Here is a 22,080-nt window from a genome sequence, read left to right as displayed (position 1 = left end):
GTTGAGTTTTTTTTTGTTTTTTTTTAATTCATTACACTAATTGCTCGAATTTTTCAGACACACACAAACAATAATTAAAGAAAAAAATATTTCTAGTTAGATTAGAGTTTAAAGGTTTCATTGAAGGACTAAAAAGTAATCATTTCCATCAAGTTAGATTCTAGATCTAGATCCATATGTCTTCATCATTCCAAGACTATCAAATTTTATGCTGTCAAATTGGCATTTTCTACACAACTTTAGCAGATTTTTTGGCATTTGCAGAAAGGTCCTGATTTTTCTAAGGGCAGTATAAAATATAACCTTATCGGGTAGTCAGTCTCTAGAAGTATATATTTGTAGATACATACGCTTGTCTGTGGTGTAGATCTGCAGCTGTTGATTGACGAAGATATTTACCTAGAAGAGACTATAAAATGAGTCTGTGGTTAGGTAAAACTACCAGGCTTCTCACATTTTAAGCAAAGCGTAGGAACCATTTTCCGACTCGGAATGCCTATAAAACATTCATTCCTGCTTTTTGACTTAGATGATTGGACGATGCAGTGATGGAGGAAATGAATGCTGAAAAGAATAATGCAGTTGAAGCCTTCAACATTTTACGCATACCGATTGCAAGGCAACAAGAATATATGGGTAAAAATCTCCATTAAAAGCTATAAACAAACAAAGCAGCAGATTTCGAAATGTTTTCTAGTGCTGCCAACAAGTCCAATTGATACCGTTAAACCCTTGGTAGGCATAGCCTATCTGTTTGATGTACAAACCGCAATTTTGAAATAACTGAATAGCGGATTTGAGGAGCATGCATGGGACCACCACTGTCGAAAACCTATTGAAAAAAAAAAGTTTCGACCATCATAGAGGGTCTTTTTCTTTCTTGAGAAAAATGAGTGTAATTTATAAGTGACTACTGATAGCACCAGAAATATGGTTGGATGTCACAGCAGCTATCATCAATAGTTATTCGAAAAATTGTTGAGTCAAACGGATCGAAACATTGCCTCTGCGGCTTCATTCCATTATTCATCAACAGAAGATGGCAAGATGTTGAATCTGAACCTTGTGGCGATAATTGGTACTCTAAATTTCATCAAATTACAGGCGATGGACTACAAAACTTTTAAAGATTTTCTGATGGAAATAAGACTCCGAATAACAAGATGATGGCATTAAAGTGGGGCGCTGGTAAAGCATACTAAAGCTTTTTTTTTTTGTTTTAGGACATGAAATTTAAATATTTATAACGGAGCAATCAAAGTAAGGGTCTCAACTGAACGACTCCTGGTAGTTGAGCGGGATTTGGCGATTTTACGCCTCATCACGTGACATCAGAATGAACATAGAAGTTAGTGTGTATACGGGTACAATAGCTTTACAAACGAAATTGCAACTCTTCATTCAACATGCGGAAATGATGCATAATCTGTAGCTAAATATGAATTTCCAAAAATAATGATTTAACTTCTGAGAAATTATTTCAGAGAAAGATTTTCATGAGTTGAGGAATGAAATATTTCTTTTTGAAATTGCTTTGAAAATGCTTTTGTTGCTTATTTGTCAAATGCCGATACAGACCTTCAACTGGAACTGATTGATTTTCAGAGCCAGACATCTCTGCTTGATCATTTTCGAGCGATGTAGACAATTGATTGCCTACAAACTTCCAAATCTTCGAAAACAAGCGTTAAGAATGGTCACAATGCTTACAAGCACTGATATCTGTGAATACACTTTTTCAGTGATGAGATGGTGGCAGTGGCGTCACTAGGGGGGTGCGGTCCGCACCGGGTGACACCCGTTAGGGGGTGACACCCGAGTGGAAAAAATGCACTTTTTCAATAAATAAATAAATAAATACCAACCTAGAAATGTGACAGAAGCAAGATCATAAAGCATAGGAATGTTCGAAAAAACGTATTCCTAATGGGGAAAAATCAATAGCAAGATTTTCTTGTTTGATAAATAGTGAACATGTCCACAATGAGAAACTCGCGAGAAGACTGAAGAACATTTATCAGGTTTTCAAATTTGGAAAAATTGTCCCAGCCGGACTTAGGAAACAAAAACAATTGACAGGGAAGTCATTGCTATGATTGATGTTTAGATGAGAAAACAGAGGAACATCCATCCATCCATCCCAGTGGCGCTACAGCCCATGGAGGGCTCTGGTCTGCTTTAACACATCCTTCCATTCAGATCTCTCCTGGGCCTTTCGTCTCCACGCCCTAACCCCAAGCTGCTTCAGATCTGCTTCCACGTCATCTATCCATCGCATTCGTCGTCTGCCTTTGAGTCGCCTGCCTTTTGGTTTTTGCCTGTATACGATTTTCGCCCCTCTGTTGTCTGACATTCTTTCAAGGTGACCTGCCCAACGTAGTCTGTTCTTTTTTATTTCGTTCACTATTGGTAGGTCTTCATATAATTGATATAACTCATGGTTAGTGCGTGTCCTCCACCCTGTTTCATCCTGTATGGCACCATAGATTTTCCTAAGGATTTTTCTTTCCCAAGTGTTAAGTAAATTTTCAGATGTCTTTGTCAGTGTCCAGGTCTCACTTCCATACATTGCTGCTGGTCTTATTATAGTTTTGTATATTATTTTCTTGGTTTTACTTGAAATCATTTTGCTCTTAAGTAGATGGTGGGTGCTATAAAATGCCCTGTTGCCTGCTGCTATTCTTTCCTTTATTTCTGTTAGTAGGTCATTTTTGAAATTAATAGTACTTCCTAGATATTTGAAAGTTTGGACGTGTTCAAATTCGTGGTCTTTGATTTTGATATTTTGTCCCTCTGTTTGATTGTCTCTTGTCATTGTGATGTACTTGGTTTTACTGTCATTGACCTCTAGTCCTGCTGGTCGAGATGCTTCTTCTAGTTGTATGAAGGCTCTAGCGATGTCAGAGGTTTCTTTACCCAATAAGGCAATGTCATCGGCATAAGCAAGGTATTGTAGAGGTTGGCTGTATATCGTCCCTGTTGGTTGTGGACCCATGTTTTCTCTCCTGAAGTAGTTAGTAATAGTTCCCCTTGTGTTTATGTGTATATTTCTTATAACTCTCTCCAGTGTTAAGTTGAAAAGCATGCAGGAAAGTGCGTCTCCTTGTCTTAATCCTCGTTTAATCCTAAATTCCCGTGAGTGTTCTCCTTGTATTATGACTTTGCTTTTTGAGTTGTTTAATGTCATATGTATAAGTCTTGTCAGCTTATTGGGTATTCCAAAATCCTGTAATGTGTCATATAGGTATTTCCTTCTGATACTGTCATAAGCCATTTTATAGTCTATAAAGAGTTGGTGGATTGGTATGTTGTATTCATGGCATTTTTCTAGTATACATCTTAGTGTGAAGATGTGGTCGGTTGTGGATTTGTTGGGTCTGAAACCACATTGGTAGTCACCTAAGATTTCTTCTGAATATTTTCCAAGTCTCTTAGTTATAAGCCTAGACAGTATCTTATAAGTCACATTTAGTAGAGAGATTCCTCTGTAATTACAGCACTTTAACTTGGATCCTTTTTTGTGTATTGGGGTTATAAGAGCCGTTTCCCATTCTGTTGGTATTACTTCTTCTTCCCAAATTCTTGATATTAGTCTGTGTATTTGGGAATGTAAGTCTTTCCCTCCATATTTAATTAGTTCTGCTGTGATTTGGTCCTCTCCTGGTGCTTTGTGATTCTTCATGGTCCTAATTATTTCTGATGTTTCAATGAGTGTTGGAGGGTTCACTAAGGGATCTGGTCCCCCATGCGGCAGTTCATATTCTCCATTGTCTCCATCTTCAGTGGTATTTAGGATCTCCTCAAAGTATTCAGCCCATCTCTCAATGACCCTGCTGTTTTCTGTAATAAGCTGACCATCTTTGTTCTCACACATGTGTGATCTAGCTTGAAATCCGTTCTTTTCATCTTTAATTTTCATATACATTCCTCTCATGTCTCCCTCCTTTGCTAGTTCCTCAATTTTAGTGATCTTGGACTTTTCCCATTCCCGTTTTTTCTTTCTTACAACTTTTGTGGCCCTTCTTCTTGCTTCATTGTATTGCTGTCTAGTGTTCCTGGTTTCTCTCTGTAGCATTATCATTCGGGCATTGTTCTTCTCTTCTATAGTTTGTCTGCATTCATAATCATACCACCCTATTTTCTCGTTCTTTTGTTTAAATCCAACTACCTCTTCTGCTGTTCTTTTGATAGCATGCTTTATTATTTCCCAATGCTCATTTATGTTATTTTCGCAGTCCTTTTCTAATGTTGTCAGTTGTGTTTGGAGTGCCATTCTATAAGTTTCTGCAACAAGTGGATCCTTTGTGAGTTTTTGACTATCATATTGCCGTGCTCTCTTTCTTTGGTAATTGTGTATGGTACTTATTATTTGTCTAAATTTAGCTTTTACTAGTAGGTGGTCTGAGTCAGCATTAGCTCCTCTGAAACTTCTTACATCTAGTATGTCTGATCCATGTCTCTTATCTATGAGTATATGATCTATTTGATTCTGGGTGTTGCCATCAGGTGAGATCCAGGTTACCTTGTGAATATTCTTATGTTGGAATTTTGTGCTGCTGATAGACATTCCTTTTCCTGATGCAAAATCCACTAATCTTATGCCATTATTGTTGGTCTCTTCATGTAAACTTTCTTAGCCAATTATTGGTCTGAATGCTGGTTCCTTTCCAATTTTTGCATTGAAATCTCCTAGGACTATTTTGATGTCATGCTTTGGCGCTTCATCATAAATTCTTTCCAGTCCATCATAGAAGGCTTCTTTTGTGTTATCATCTGCATCTTCAGTAGGGGCATGAACATTGATAAATGATATGTTGAAGAATTTTCCTTTCAAACGTAGTGAGCAGAGTCTATCACTTACAGGTTTAAATCCAATGACATTACCTACCATTTCCTTTTTAACAGCAAAACCTGTACCTAAGTTGTTAGTGCTTCCACCACTATAAAATATAGTATACTCCTTGGTTCTGAGAATGTCCGAGTCTTTCCACCTGATTTCCTGTAAGGCTGCAAGGGGTATCCTATATTTCTTTAACATTTCAGTAAGTTGGGCTAGCGCACCTGCTCTATAAAGGCTTAGCACGTTCCATGTCGCAAAACAAAAATCATGTCCTTTTCCAGGCCTAGGTCGTTTTCCGTTGAGATCTGTCCGGGTTTTCTTGTGTGTATTAGCTTTCGTAACAGTATTTTTTATATGACAGAGTTGTTAGCCCTGTGCATAACCATCTGGGGGGCTGCCCCTTTCAGCTCTCTGGATAGCTGCCTTTATTTTCGGGTAAGGTGCCCTAGCCTTTGTGGATCCCTCCACTTTCTGCAAGGCAGCAGGTTTGATTTTGGTCCACCCCGGGTATTTTATTTCCCCGGTACCCACCATATCTGGAGGGCATTCCCCTATCCGCCACCTGGGGAGGCGCTCGATGGGAGATCAAAAACTCCACACGAGAAAACAGAGGAACATCTTGCACTTATAGATTGCTTACTATCGCATTGTTTCTAGCAAAGCAAAAGTTGGTATATGGTGGCGAATTGAAGAAGACTATTCATAAATAATGGAATTTTATATCTTGGGATTGTGGAAATGTTATCCAAATATGAGCCAGTGCTGAAATAATAACTTATAAGATTGCAAGGGAGCGATGCAAAAAAAAAAAAAAAAAAAAAAAAAGTTACTTTCCAAGCCTGTACCAAAGCTCAGAGAGTTTATAAATGTTTTAGCGAACCACTTAAAAGATATACTCTAGATATATTAACAGTAGCTATGACAATGTTCAAATGACTGAAATATTACGAGATATTCCTCTTTAAGTGGACCAAAAGCTAATGGTAGCAGTTCTGATAATTTAAAACGCCTAGAACGAGATAGCTATGATGAGCTCAAGGACATAGTAATGAAGCTATAATGTCAGGAATTCATGAAGAAGTGCAGGTAGTATTAATGAATGACAGAAAAGAAACTTGAAAGGATGTGTACACCGTTTATTTGAGATATTTGGTCTAAATTCTTAATCAGAACATGCTTCTAACATACATTTTTCTCGGTTTTCTAGAAAAAGTTTTCTTTCTTAGCCGCTTTTACCGCTTTTACCAATCGATGGGATATTTTAATAAATGCTAGAGTGTCATATGAAAAACTCGCTGGTGTGCTCATCGTGTTGATGTTAGATCCACGAAAGAACGATTTTATGAAAGTGTGACGGCGAAATTCTTTGCCTTCGCTCTGAAAATACAAACACTAGAGGAGCAGCGCAAAGACAGCTCTCTGTGAATACATACATACTTTTCATTGCTTGACTTTCTTGTTGGCATATGTACTGAGGGAAAAGTCAACACAACACAAGAGTACCTTCGAATGAACGTGTTACTTATTGGCAGAGTGGTGGCTAAGCTAGAGCGCGTCAACATTTACTCTACGAAATGTGTGACAAGTTAGCTCAAAATGTTATTGAGATTACTGTTGTCAAATCAAACTAGCATGTTATTACAACAGTAAAATAAGTTTTTTAACAATATGAAAATATCAGGAGATTAATCTTAAGATGCCGGATTCACTATTCAAACAGAGAACAAGAAGTTAATGCTGTGTGCATCAATCTCTTTTATACTGAGCCATAAGACAAGATATGTGAACTAGAAGACATCTACAGGCAGCAAAGAAGTCAACAAATATCTACCAGCCTTAGATTTAAGCCTGTAACTGTTTCTTGCCAAATGCATGTCTACGTGGCATACGGCATATTAGGCCTACTTATTCAATTAACAAAAGACACTTACAGACAACATTCTTATTGTAGGCCCTCCACTTGCTAACAACGTCTCACGGGACCATCCCTACAAAGGTACTGCTATTTACATACAACGAAAAATAAGCATCCCTATATCTATCTGACATAATTAGCTTGCGCTTCTTCAAGTTTCTGAATAGCAATTTAAAGTAGGCTACAAGTATCAGGAATGCTAGAATTCATGTGCCAAAAGTAGGTAAAATGTGGGGGAGTGTTGCATAATGGGCAGGATGCAAACGAAAAAGAAAAAAAAGTTCCGGCCAAAACAGCAACTTAGAATCTATCAAATATTTTAATGATAAAAACGAGCAGTCGATGAATATTTAAGAGTGTACTGCATGTATTATAACTTAAAAAAAATAGATATAGACTTCATAGGCCTATAGGCTATGGACCAAAAATAGCTAGACTATGTGTGTATGGAGGGAGTATTTTGAGTCAGCAAGTTTTTTTTTTTAAATTAAGGTGGGGGGGGGGTAGGCCTCCGTTCTGACAAAATATTTCAAGCACTAGTATCAGAGTCACTGAGTATGTGTGTTGGAGAGCAGGCTATAAAGGCCAATTTTACCTTTCTCTCTTAACCTTTCAGCAGGGCCGTTCTTATCTTATAAAATACAGACGTTGCTTCAAAAAAGTTTATAACGTCCTACGCTTCATGCATCTAGTCATGCATGTTAACCAATGATTTAAATTCTACCAAGTCATTGGTTTTTCTAGCTGGCTAAGCAACCTATTCCATGCTCTAATAGCACTAGACTATATAGGGAAGAAGGAGCATTTGTACAAGCTTCAGAGATTCAGAGAGATAGATCTATGGCTCATGTTCGAATCTTAAATAAAAATGGTATTTCGAACTCTTTGTGATTTCAAACTAGTGTGTAGAATCTAGTCTATCTACTATATTGTGCTTAATCGAGAAACAAATCAACGGGCGTAGGCGTTGGATAAAGTTAGTAGCTAACTAGCTAGAACTGCTAGATATATATGGATTTCTAGTTTATATTGTGTATAGTTCAGTGACTCTCAAAACGACCATCCACAGACCTATATATATATAGACATAGATCTAATATATTTGTGACCTCTTTTTTTTGTAAACATTGCACAAATGATTACGAATACAACAAGATGGCAGCGTCCAGTGACGATGATTGTTTAATTGCATTTTTAAATGAAAGTTTTAGTGATATAGCATCGCTTGAGAAATTAAAGAGCCTTCACGGGGAATATAAAACAAAAATAGAACTTCTTAAAACCAAAGTATGTTGCATTACACTTACTAGTCTAAGTTACTACTTAGTTAGACTGACTTACTCAACTTACTGCAACATTCACTCATTCAGTGCATTCACTCGTCACGATTCACTCTTTCGACTCACTCTTACTCTTAGTCTTGCCTTGGAGTTAAAGTTAAAGGGAAACTCCGATGGTTTTGACAATTTTTTATATAAAATGTGTTTTGATTTACAGATAATGAATGTATTATTCTTTTTTTAAAACTTCTTTGCAACTTCTTGTGTGACTAAAGAGGCCAATCCTTGATACACAGCTGCGATTGCAGGTTGGGCATATATAATCACCAGGCGCATTGCATTTTCACCCTTCTTTCTGCTTCTGTTGTGTATGACATCTGCAATCTGTGACCCTTCCTTTATGCTCTCTCTCCATGTGGATCTACTCAGTGCCACCTCTTCCCAGTTGCCAGTGTTGATTTTGAAGAGCTTCATGTCGCGTTTGCATACATCTGTATAACGTAAAAGTGGGCGACCAGCAGCTCTCCTGCCTTCTGTTAGATCGCCATACAGGATGTCCTGTAGAAGTCGACCTACTGGCATTCTACGAACTTGGCCAAGCCAGCCAAGGCGTCTGCTGCTGATAACAGATCGGATGTCCTGGCACTCTGCTCTTTGTAGCACTTCCTCATTGGTTATCTTATCTTGCCACCTTATTTTAAAGATCCGCCTTAGGCATCGGAGGTGGAAGACATTCAGCTTTTTTCCCTGCCATGAGTAGGTTGACCATGTATCACTTCCGTACAGCAAGGTGCTCAACACACAGGTCCGGTAGACTAGGGCTTTAGTACTGCTAGTCAGCAATATGTTGTCCCAGACTCTTTTCTGCAACCCTGACATGGTGGCCATTGCCTTGGCTATCCCGTTGTTTATGTCTTTATCCAGTAGAGTGTTGTTGGATATGATGGAGCCAAGGTAACAAAAGTGATCAACAATTTCTAGAGGTTGGCCATTAATGCTTACTTGAGGTGCAGTGTTTGTGTTTTGGACAAGTATATAAGTCTTGCTTTGACTGATGTTTAAGCCGAACTTCTGGCAAGCAGCAGATAGTTTGTCAACCAGGGACTGTAGCTGAATATCAGAATCAGCCACAATAGCTAGATCATCAGCATACAGGAGTTCCCTGATGAGTAGCTTCCTAACCTTGGTTTTTGCCCGCAGCCTAGATACATTAAATAGTTTTCCAGATGATCTTGTATGGAGAAACACATCTTCGTTTATGTAGTTGTATACATAATGCAGTAGACAGGAGAAGAATATGCCAAACAGAGTCTAGGTGCGAGCACATATCCCTGCTTGACACCACTGCAAACCTCAAAAGATGCTGATTGGGCTCCATTGAATTAGTACATTTAGTTTCCTCATGAAAGCATTCAATGAACTTCAGTAGTTTGGGAGGGCAACCTATTTTCCTCAGGAGTTTGAAAAGCCCACTTCTGCTGACCATGTCAAAAGCTTTAGTCAGATCAACAAAAACGATGTAAAGGGGTCTGTCTCTCTCTCTGAATTTCTCCTGCAGTAGGCGTAGAGAAGATATCATGTCTATAGTGGATCTACCACTCCTGAATCCACACTGAGACTCTGGGTAGACTCTAGAAGCTATAACTTGCAGCCTGGATAGTGCCACTCTAGCAAAGATTTTGCCCACTATACTGAGGAGAGAGATACCCCTATAATTGTTGCAGTCACTCCGATTCCCTTTGTTCTTGTATATTGTGACTATAGTTGCGTCACACATGAAAAACTATACATAGAGGAGAAACATGCAAGTTTTATGTTAATTACTGTGAATTTATTATTGAATTTGGATTGTAATGTGTGATAATAGTGTGTCTTCAATCTTATCATGATTTATACTTGAAGGGTTAAAATATTTTATTTCATAAAGTGGCATTCTCTGTTATTTTAATTTTTTTTCTCCATCATACAACTGGATATTAGGTTATCAGATTTAACTTCCATTATAATCTCTAGATTCTAGAATAACAAACAGCAAAAAGATAGTCACACAGTTAATTGTATTTTACATTCTTCATCATCTTGATTATAATTGTTCTCTAGAAGATTGTAAACATTTCTATAATTATACGCTTTTTTTTTAGATAAGTATCATTAGTTCAACTTATCAACTTTGACCTACAATTGAAACTTGGCTATTTATTAGGAATAACACCTTAGGTATCAACTGTTCACTACTGTAAGGCTCACTGAAAAAGTATTAAAGAATGAAAATAAAATCTTTGAAATAAAATCCAACAAAAATAAAGAATTAAAAAAAAACTTTTATAATTTTTATTTTCATTTAAAAACAATTTGGCACTTAACTTAACACTCACTGTACACTCACTCAAATAATTTTTTGTGACATTGCTAACTTTATATAGATCTAAGTGTCAAAATGTACTTAACAGTATATACTTCAATAAACTGAGAATGCAGAAGAAGAATAAACTTCAATAAACTGAGAATGCAGAAGAATAAACTTCAATAAACTGAGAATGCAGAAGAAGAATAAACTTCAATAAACTAAGAATGCAGAAGAAGAATAAACTTCAATAAACTAAGAATGCAGAAGAAGAAACTTCAATAAACCACTGCTTTAAGTTACATTATATCATTTTTATGATCAAACATCTTTAAAAAAAAAACTAATACTATATATATCTTTTGCTTGAATTAAAAGCAAATTAATTACTCCTATCTGCCTTTCACTATGTGATTTATCTTATTTCTGTAATATTTTATGTATATTATTTTCTTTTGCAGCTTGCTAAAGCTAGTACTGAGATCCCAGCTAAGATTGATAAAGCTATAGCTGCAACAGAGTCCACCTCAAAAGATATTGCCAAGCTTGAAGTTAAGCTTGAGTCTGTGCGTCATGAGATATTAGATCACACACACACTTACAAGCCTATGGTGGGCGAACTGACTGCCTTGGTGGAAAGGGTCAATGAAGTACAGAGATATGCCTACTATTTGAGTACAGTCAGCAAAATTGAAGAGATAAGGTAAATATGGAAATTAAAGTGCTTGCTTTTAAGTCACATAATTAAAGTAATTTTTTTTTTGAGTAATTTACAGACCTTGAGATATGTGCAAAGGCTTTCTGTGGTGAAGGCTCAATGAGGGTGTCATATTATTTTGCAATAATAACTGCTTTTCCTCTTTAAATGATAGACACTTATTGAAGTTGGTTGGACTGTTATACAGTTTACTTTGGAACATTATGGGAGCAAAAACAGAAATCTAGTTGAAAAGCTCTTTAAAGCTTTGTTTTTTGTGTTATTTTCTGGTTGGATCAAATTTGAAAACATTTTTTTAGAGTATATATATATATATATGTTTACAATGTGTAAATATGCTCACCCCATTTGTATTAGTTCACAGATACAAGCATTTCTTATGACAGAAGCATTAAATCCAGCTGTGGACAGTTTCAATGAAATGACAGACCTTTACAGGACCTTACAGACTTCTGCCTGTCAGCACTTGCTTGGCTATATGAAAGAGACTATTCTGTTCTGGAACAAGATACTCAGTGATCGAATAGCTGTGTAAGTTTGACTCATTTATTGAACATAGTTCCCCCAATGATGTCATATTTTTGTAGTTGGGGTTGTTACACTTTGTACATTTGAGTAAAATATTTAATTATTTTTTAATAAACAGTATTTAAAATTATATCAACTTCAAATATTTCTATTATCTACAATTTTTTACTACTTTACACACACATTTTAAAATACATTTAGCTTATTTTAGAACTAAGACAACTTTGAGATTTTACTTTGATTAAGATGATTTATTTACTGTTCCTGTGGATTAGTGGATTTATAAAATACCTTTTACCATATTAGATACCTTAATTTTGTTCTATTTGTTTATATTTTACATTTAGTGAATTTGAAGAAGTCTTGAAAGCTCTGCGCTGGCCACTAGTTGTCACTACCATCCAGGCCCCGTCTGTGACTAATGTCAAAGAACTGAAGGAAAGAATGGAGAAGTTGTTTAGGAAATTATTAAACCTTCAGCTTCCGTATCCTTAGGTTGACATAGTAAACATGTTAAATAACTAGTCAGTATGTTGCTTACCTCATTATTAGCTTTAAAATAAATAATTTCAAATCACTCTCTTTTCATCCTGTCTTATAAATTACAGAAGTTCCTTTAGAAAAAAAGATTATAAGATTTTACATGCATTCATGTGTTAACCTAACCTAATCATTCTTGTCAATTAAAAACTACTATTCTACTTAGTCATTGGTTTTCCTGACTGATTCAGGCAACCCATTCTACTTTGAGAAGAAAGACTACTTATCTGAATTTGTTCTAGCCTTAAGGCTCATTTTTGGATCTATCCTAGTGATTTTTTTCATTTGTCAAATTTCTTTTATAAACCTAAAGACTTAATTGAGAAAAATTTTAAAGAACATCTCTGAAAAAAAAAACACACTATCTTTTCAATTTTTATTACTAATGCGTTTTTTGAAACCTGTTATATTGTACATTGAAAATTAATTAAAAGCAGAACCAATTATAGATGTACAATGGTGCAATATTAATTTAAAAAAAAAGGAGTCTTAGCGGAATAGTGACATTTTCATATAAAACTTAGTTGTTTTAGATATATACAGGTTTCTTTGTATAATAGTTGTTTCTGATGTAACAGCTTTTCTTTGTGGAATAGTTGATTTATATATATACAGTTTTCTTTGTGGAATAGTTGATTTAGATATATAATTTCTGTGACAAAGATTCAAACCTAAAAGAGGTTTAAAATTTTTTTACCTGTTATGTTTTACCACCAATAGTGCTAATTTAACATTGTTGAATATCCTTAACTAAAAAATAATTTAGAGATACAATAAGTTTGGAAAACTCTGTCCATCCACTGCTGTTAAAAATAGTTGGCATTAAACCTCTTTTGCTTCCCCTGGAGCTCATGCTGAAGCCTCTTCGAAAAAGATTTCAGTATCATTTCTATGGCTCGAGGCAGACAAACAGTTTGGACAAGGTATTGCATTGCTTGGGTTAGGATTAGATATATCATAGTTTGGATTAGGATTAGATACATTGTTTGGGCTACATATTACATTGTCTGGGTTAGGGTGAGACCTGGACACTGACAAAGACAACCGAAAATCTACTAAATACTTGGGAAAGAAAAATTCTTAGGAAAATCTATGGGTCTATACAAGATGTAACAGGGTAGAGGACACGCACCAACCATGAGATGTATCAATTGTATGAAGACCTACCAATAGTGACAGATATAAAAAAGAACAGACTACGTTGGGCAGGTCATCTTGAAAGAATATCAGATAACAAAAGCAAAAATTGTATACAGGCAAAAAACAAAGGCAGACCCCGAATGTGATGGATTGATAATGTGGAGGCAGATCTACAAAAGCTTGGGGTTAGGGAATGGAGACAGGACAGATCTGAATGGAGGGATGTGTTGAAGCAGGCCAGAGCCCTCCATGGGCTGTAGTACCACTGGGATGGATGAATGGATGGGTTGGGGTTAGATACTAAATTGTGTAGACTAGGGGGAGTATTGATTTTGTTGTTTACGTTTGTATTTTATTACTTTTGATTTTAAAAGAGTGTATTATTATAGTAATTAAACTAATTAAATAAAAAATTTTGCATTTACAATTTTTTTTATATTCTTTCAGCCAGAATGGTATCTAACTCAAGTTCTGACTTGGATAAGGGACCACAGTGATTTCTTAGAGAGAAACATTCAACCCATACTTGATGAAACTGGGAAAACCAATATTTGTGCCAGAGTAATTTGTTTTTTCAGTTTTTAAGAGTTAAGTCTATTGCCGTAATGGGATTTAAGTGGCAGCATAAGAGAATGAGTGCTAATTGGAAGATACTACTTAATCCAGTTTATTTTTTTTTCAAGAAAATTCCCCACCACATCTGTTAAGAAAGGCTGGAAGCTGTGCTGCCTCATCACCTCCTTGTCAACCATTCTCATTTAAAATGTGTACGCATATAATTACAGTTACAATGAAAATTCATGAAATATTCATACAAAAAATTTTCTTTGTGGTTGATAATGACAGCGCACTAAAATTCATAAAACCAGTTCAATTAGTCTGTTGCTTCTTTGGAATATATTCCGTAAATATAATAAACTAATGCCAGATAATTCCAAATCTGGTTGTTATCATGGTTTTATAGTTTCCAGTAAGCACAAACCACCAAAGTTATTTTAATTTTTTTTTCTTTTGTCATTGTTCTAAACATGTCCTTAGAGGAAGTCTTCATCCTGTCAACACTTGTCTCTGGCTTAGCCAGTTCTACCTAGAGTTTTGCTTGTCAGTATCTCTTGAGCAATTGATGTGTTAGTTTTTTAGACTGAGATTTGTGTATTTGTATTTATTGAAGACTGAGCTGACTCGAGGTCTGGTGATGCTTGTGATGGAGAAAATTGGTCAAGATCTGCCACAGCTGGTGTATGATGAGTCCAGCCTCTCTCATTTGATAGATGAAGTCCTGCTCTTTGACAGTGAGATCAGAAACACTTACTCATATCCTCCTATGTTGCCTGGTTGCCTTGATGTCTTGTGTCTACCTGAAGCTCTCACTAAATGGTTGTTAGTTGAAAAAAAATGTAAGAATTTTACTTTTTTCATATTGAGTAACACTAAAACATTTACTGTATTCCTGTATTTAGTAAATAAAATGCTACAAATTTAGTTGTGTTTTATCTATCTAGATGCAATGCAGAAAATTGAGCAGATGCTTCAGTCACCATCATGCTGGGAGTCCCAGTACAAAGGTGTTGAGGATTCTGATGAGGTCAAAGTTCCAGAATGTGCTGAGAGTTTCATGACACTGCTACACACAATGACAGGTTTGTAAGAGGACTGTGTAAGATTCTCTGTTGGTACAAATCTAAGTATCCTCTCATCTTTCTAATGTCTTGACATTTGCACAAAAATTACTAGTAAAGTGTTATATACCTAAATGGGGAAAAAAAAAGATGTATATACTTAGTTCATCCATTCTCTACAAAATATAGTGACCAAAAAAAAAAAATTACATTTCAGCTTTTGTTACCTAAAGAACACTTTGCAAAAACAAAAATTGGGACTGCAAAATCATATTAAGAAAAAAAATAAACATAAAATTCAGAAATAATAACACATTCAGTTGTCATTTTTACATGATATTTTCTCCACAAGTAGAGATTAGCAGTAAATACTTCAATCATTTTTAGAAATTAAATTAAAAAGAAAATAATTTTTTTTTCAGACCTAATAAAATCTATAAAAAAAAAAAAGAAACAACACATTTAATATAATTAAACATTTAAGCATCTAGATTTTAAATTTAAACCTTAATCTTATTTAAATGTTGTGATTTACAAGAGTACAAAATAATCCTTTGATTTTTTTTTTTCTAGATCGCTATAAAAGGTTGCCTGTCTCAGACGCTAAGCTTCAGTTTCTTGGTCTTCAGCTGGAGCTATTGGAAGATTTTCGCATGAGGTTGGTGCAGGTGATGAAGGAAGCATCAACATCTCCGACAGGACCAACATTCTGTGCTGTCCTTAATGCTGTGCATTATGTGGTGCAAGTTTTAGGAGAATGGAGTGAACTGACTGTATGTACTGTAGCTCTGTTTAAGAAGAGAAATATTCTCTGACTGTATGTAACAGTTTAAGGAGAGAAATATTCTCTGACTGTAATTGTTTCAGAAGTGAGATATTCTCTGACTATTTGTAGCTGTGTTTCAGAAAAGAATTATTCTCCTGACTGTATTTAGTTATGTTTTAGAAAAGAATTATTCTCTGACTGTATTTAGTTGTGTTTTAGAAAAGAAATATTCTGTGACTGTATGTAGCTGTGTTTTGGAAAAGAAATATTCATTGACAGTATGTAGCTATGTTTTAGAAGAGAAATATTCTCTGACTATATGTAGTTATGTTTTAGAAGAGAAGTATTTTCTGTGTCACTTGTTATGAGATACACTGACATGATACATAGGTCATTGTGATGCTGATATGAAAGTGTTTAGTGTGAAGTGTTAAAAGCCCTTTTTGAAGCCCTCTTTGAATCCTGATTGAGGCAGGAATTAGTAGTTAAACTTTTTTTGGACTTTCCCAATTCCTATCAGCACTATCCCTCATTAATTAGAGAAAGTAAAGGCAGATAGTTGTTAGCTGATTGTCATAAAAACTGGTGAACTTTGTGTCTTGTGTAATGTATATAATTGTGTTATAAAATAATATCACTTTATAGTCCTTTAATATTTAATAGTCTGACTATACTATGATAATACATAATACATTTTGTTGCCTCACTATAGAAGGATAATACTGTGTAATGAAATCACTATACAATCCCTCTGGTATAACGGTATAGATCATATTATGATATTGTGAGTCAATTGTGACTAAAATGGTGCAGTATAGAATCATTACTTCCTCACTGTAGTATATTCTATCATTGCATAAGTCCTCACTTTACTTTCTGTCCACAGTTCTTTCTTCAGTTGTTGTGCTACAAACAGAACCGTTCATTAAAAACCAATCTCTTTGAAAACTCTTCCAAACTCTATGTTATTCCCCCTGCAAAAGGCAGCAGAAATTCTTCAAGAACATCTGGTCAAGATTTTGATAATGATGACAGTCTAGTTAGTATTTGAACCTCATTCACTTATCATTTAAATTTTTATATTCATTTATAGGTGTGAATTTTATTTCTATGAAAATAAATATAAATAATTGACATTTTTTTCAATGCTAGGAAGATGTTCTTGCTGAAATTCCAAACTTATCTCTAGAACATACAGTCTTTGAAGAGATCAATAGTTTATTTGAAGGAATGATTACAGATATGATCAACACAGCCTGCAATTATGTTTTTAATGATGTCAAAGCCAGAAGTCTTGCCTATAGAAAAGACAGGTAACACAAACATTGTTCCCATTGTGATGTTTATAACAAAGTCACTAGATGAAGCACTTAAATAAATAAAGGCCCATAAAGGCAGACCACGAGTATGGTGGCTTGATGATGTAGAGACAGATCTACAACAGCTTAGAGTCTGGGTATGGAGATGTAAAGCATAGGATAGATCAGAATGGAGAGATGTGCTAAAGAAGGGCAGGGCCCTCTATGGACTGCAGCGTTCCTGGAATGGATGGAATATTATGAAATTATCCATGCAGCCCATAATTTTATATGTTAAATATTTTAAATTGTCTCAAAATAATTTTGATGTTATATTGTCTTCACATTTCAAACCATTTTCAGGTGGTTGTCATTGCCACTGCCCAAAGAGCTGTCCTCTACTTTAGGCTTGTCCTCCTCAGCATGTGAAATGTTTCTGGTCCTCAAGGACCACTTGGCCACCATGGAAGGTCAGCTGAGCAAGTTCCTGTTTGACAAATTCTGGCACAGGCTTGCTAAAAGTATTGACACTTTTATTCTCAATGAGGTAATATACTTTGAACAGCTCTGAAATATTTTGATGTCTTCTGATAAATACTTATTGCATGTTGTTTAATTAAATTAATTAAATAGAAGGTCCTAATAAATTAAGCATAGAAAAGTTTTCCTACAGGTTCATAGTGTTTAGTTATCAATTTTGATTAATGAGGGTGTTTAGAAGCTAGCACAACCATCTCTCTCAAAACAGTTGGTTATTCTTAGAGAAAAATACTCCAAGTACCAGTACAAATTATTTGAAACTCTAGCCAGATTTTACTCAGCCATCAGTTTGACAGCAAATGCACTACCTTTCTAAATAATGAGCCAAAATAAACTGCAATGTATTATATTTAATAAAAAGTAACTCATGGATAACTCATCTTAATAAAAAGTAATCTTTTTTTCTTCCAAGATCTTTCTAGAACACCATCCCCTAAGGCATGGTGAATAATCTTTCATATAGTTCAAGCTTGTTGATTTTGATCATCTTATGATTTTAGATTGTACATTTAAATAGATTTATTACCTAGGTATTTATAGATCTAAATTTTCTGGATCTAAAAATTGCGAAATAATTATTTTGAGACTTTACTTCTTATACTACTTTACTCACCAAAACACTTTGTTTCAGCTTTTTGAAGTTTTTTGTTTAGTGTTAAGAGATCGGTGCATCCAGTCCAGGTGTGATATATATATATATATATAGGTCTGTGAGCTGGAAATAAAACAACCAAATTTCCAAAATGTGCAATGAAGTTTTAATGTTATACTGCTATTTTTTTAAATTTGACTTTTTCACCTCTATTATAAAGTTTGAATGTTTCACAGATATTATAAAGCTAGAATGTTTTTATAAAGTTTTAATGTTTTTGCTACTATAAGGTTTGAATGTTTTACTGCTATTTTAAAATGTGATTGTTTCACAACTTTTATAAAGTTAAAATGTTTCACCACTATTGTAAAGTTTGAATGTTTTTATAAATTTTAAATGTTTTAGCTTCTATAAAGTTTAAATGTTATACTGCTATTATAAAGTTTAAATGTTATACTGCTAATATAAAGTTTAAATGTTATACTGCTATTATAAAGTTTGAATGTTTTACGGCTGTTATAAAGTTTGAATGTTTTACGGCTGTTATAAAGTTTGAATGTTTTACGGCTGTTATAAAGTTTGAATGTTTGAAAGCTACTATAAAGTTTGAATGTTTCACAGCCATTATAAAGTTTGAATGTTTCATCATTCTTACCAATTTTGAATTTTTTTACTGCTAATATAAAGTTTGTATGTTTTACCACTATTATATAGTTTGAATGTTTTACTGCTGTTATAAAGTTTGAATGATGTACTGCTATTATAAAGTTTGAATGTTTTAACGCTATTATAAAGTTTGAATGTTTCATCACTTTTACAAATTTTGAATGTTTGACTGCTATTATAAAGTTTGAATGTTTCATCACTATTACAAATTTTGAATGTTTGACAGCTATTATAAAGTTTGAATGTTTCATCACTATTACAAATTTTGAATGTTTGACAGCTATTATAAAGTTTGAATGTTTCATCACTATTACAAATTTTGAATGTTTGACTGCTATTATAAAGTTTGAATGTTTCATCACTATTACAAATTTTGAATGTTTCACTGCTATTATAAAGTTTGAATGTTTTACTGCTCACATTGAACCATATCTTCATAAAATTAATTTGAATCTTAACAATTTAATAGTAACATTAATAAATCACCTTTTCCTGTGGTATCATGTTACAATATCTCGACAACAGGGTTATATATTGAAATCTACCTTTTTATCTGCCAGAGTGGACCACTTTGGGGCTGATTTTTAGTATGAGTTTCCACGCAAACTGTCTTTGTAACCTTGTTTTTTATTAAGTTTTCATAACTAAATATTTTATGAAAAAAAAAATTACATTTCTTATTTTATGACATTTTCCAGGTGGTTTTGTCCAATCATTTTAATGAAGGAGGTGCTCTCCAGTTCCAGTTTGACATAACAAGAAATCTCATTCCTTTGTTTGGAGACTACACAAACAACCCAGATTCGTATTTTCGTTTGTAAGTACTATCATTTAAAATTTTATGACTGTAATTAACATCTAGAAATCTACATAATTGGCATCGGAATTTTGTACTAGCTGCTAGTTCATAGAAATAATTGCATTTGAAGCTTTATTAGCTAAAACAGAACTTAGAGTGCTTCGTTGGATCCAATTTTGTGAGCAGTCATGGCATACTTATTTCTGTCTGATCATAAAAGAATAAAGGGGGCTTAAGAAGAAAATTTAAGAAATGCTAGAGATCTACTTTTGTTCAATTCTTAAAAGTACTGCACAGAGTGAACATTGTGTCAAAATGAGCATCCCTTGTTTGTTGTTTCTCATTTGTCTTGTCACTTGCAATGAAAGGAACATTCAGTTTCCATTTCTTAAGATCCAGTCAAAAATTTTCTGTCACAATCCCATATATTTGTATATTTGTTTTTTTTCCTCTCTAGATCCAAAGAAGCCAGCATTCTGTTAACTCTATCTCTCCGTAATTATGTTTTGCTCTCAGAAGGAATTATTAATTTTTCCCATTCACTAACCTGTTAGGGTTAAACTTCTTTTTTAATCAGACAATGTTATAATTGGTAAAGATAAATGCATGCTTTTTTTTATATAACACAAATCAAAGTTTTTTAACCCAAAAATTAAGTTAATTTAACGGGGTCAAATCAACGTTAGTATCATCAATCAGGAGAGAAAGAGTTAAATCTCCAAATCAAATTGCATATATTTGTATATTTGTTTTATTTTCTCTCTAGATCCAAAGAAGCCAGCATTCTGTTAAATCTCCAAATTGGTTCAGCGTTGTTGCTGAAAGATGTTCTAAACACATATCTACATGGCTCCAGAGATCAGCAACACTTAAAACAGCGCGAGTCAGAAACCAAGAAATCTTTGAGAGATGTGGGCATATTTAGTTTGACACCCGAAAAGTGTGAACTGGTTTTGAGTTTGAGAACCAATTTTAAAATATCTTGACCCTCTTAAGGACAGTTATTTATTCAACCATTGTTAGTCTTTTGTTTTATGCAATTATTTAAATTATTGAATCTAGAGAAAATGGAGAAAATATTTTTGCAGTGAGCATGTTAAACATTTGTCACTATGTATTGTAGTTCCGAGCAAATAGAAATTTGACATTCAAATGCACATTGTTTAAAACATTGGCAGTACACTACGCAGGGGAACAAAGATGATATATGTAGAACTGGAATTGTATAATAGTCATCATTGGTGTATAAGCAGTGTTCTCATTTAAAATTACTAATACTTCATGATAAAATGTTGAAGTACAGAAGGTTCTGCTTGTCTTTTTGTTTCTAATTAATGTTATCAATCTTTCTAAACTGTCTTTCAAATCAAAGTGGGCTGTGTGAAAGTTTTAATTCTCTCTTCTTAGCCCTTTTTTTTTTTGGCTCACCTCTTTATTGTTGAACTTTTGTGCCATGCCAAATGTTAACATCTCTCAATGTAACTGTAAGGTAATTGTTTCAATTTTAAAGAAATAGAACTTGTTTTACTGCTTCTAAGTTGCTCTAGCAGAGCGACCACACCTTTGTTAAGTGATGACCAAAAATGAATTAAAACTTAATCATTTAAGTAATTTTGCTGTGGCTATAATATGAGCATATTATGGAGAAGTGTTAAGAATATAAAAAAATTGGAATCTTATTTATTAATAAATAAAAATTATATAATACAAAGTTTTTTTGTTTTAGAAAGTCACATCTTTCTGTATAATGGATGACTGCCTGGTCATGTCTGAGTATGCACTCTGGACTGTCATTAAAATGGTTCTTAGTTTGAACCCTGCCTGCTGCCATGTATGTGGTTTGGGCTAAGATGTAAACATTTTCATTTCTGAAGGGACATCAGAAACAAATAAAATTAACAAGCATCTTATCATATAGATTACAGACATTATTTCTAAAAAGAAGAGAATTACATCCTATGCATTTCATGTGTCAATCTAGTCATGCATGTTAATCAGTGACTGGATTGACATTTACTGCTTAAGCTGTTAGAAAGCAACTCACAGACTAAGAATAGTTTTAAAATTTAAACAGTTTAAGAATTGCTAATTCTAGTTGACAAAAATCTTGAACATTTTTTTTTAAATTTACAATAAATGAAGCTGTAGAAACATGATTTTTTAAAATTAGCTATTCATTTATTTCCTGTTTTCTAAATTTTATTATTGCAGAAGACAGTTTTTATAATAAATTTATGCATTGCATTTTAAGTAAAATTGGTAAAGTATTTTTACTGAATTAAAACTGTTAATGATAATGATGTATGTCTTACTATTGTTGATACACATTTTAAGTTAATGTTAATGCAAATATGATTACTGTTTTCTTAACTAAAGCTACTGATCCCAAACTGTATGATATTCCGTTCCTTAGGTCACATCAGCTGCATGGAGAGGGGGGAACTGCTGTGTGGGCGACATTATTCTGACCATAACAATGCCCAGGCTTTCATCTT

The 22,080-nt window shown here is 34.2% G+C and overlaps 1 protein-coding gene across 1 annotated transcript; it reads left to right on the top strand.

Moving 5' to 3' along the window:
* Window positions 1-7,870: 7,870 nt before the first annotated feature.
* Window positions 7,871-21,885, top strand: LOC106079649 (RAD50-interacting protein 1-like). Its single transcript, XM_056018985.1, has 14 exons — window positions 7,871-8,042; window positions 10,841-11,082; window positions 11,455-11,628; window positions 11,973-12,110; window positions 12,932-13,088; window positions 13,753-13,866; window positions 14,477-14,702; window positions 14,808-14,945; window positions 15,498-15,697; window positions 16,577-16,729; window positions 16,843-17,003; window positions 17,352-17,535; window positions 19,485-19,603; window positions 20,352-21,885. The coding sequence occupies exons 1-14, from the start codon at window positions 7,911-7,913 to the stop codon at window positions 20,569-20,571; spliced, it is 2,358 nt and encodes a 785-aa protein (XP_055874960.1). The 5' UTR covers window positions 7,871-7,910; the 3' UTR covers window positions 20,572-21,885.
* The last annotated feature ends 195 nt before the right edge of the window (window positions 21,886-22,080 follow it).

Source organism: Biomphalaria glabrata, chromosome 2 (assembly GCF_947242115.1).
Source record: "Biomphalaria glabrata chromosome 2, xgBioGlab47.1, whole genome shotgun sequence".
In the NCBI taxonomy this organism is placed as follows: domain Eukaryota; kingdom Metazoa; phylum Mollusca; class Gastropoda; family Planorbidae; genus Biomphalaria; species Biomphalaria glabrata.
The sequence above is the reverse complement of the archived record's forward strand: the minus strand, read 5'-3'. Positions and strand labels throughout refer to the sequence as shown.

What these genes read in the sequence shown, in the direction of transcription:
- LOC106079649 (XM_056018985.1), top strand. Translation starts at nt 7,911, where the DNA reads ATGGCAGCGTCCAGTGACGATGATTGTTTAATTGCATTTTTAAATGAA. An exon ending in AGCAAAATTGAAGAGATAAG is followed by an intron (nt 11,083 to 11,454) that starts GTAAATATGGAA and finishes CATTTGTATTAG; the next exon opens with TTCACAGATACAAGCATTTC. An exon ending in AGACAAACAGTTTGGACAAG is followed by an intron (nt 13,089 to 13,752) that starts GTATTGCATTGC and finishes ATATTCTTTCAG; the next exon opens with CCAGAATGGTATCTAACTCA.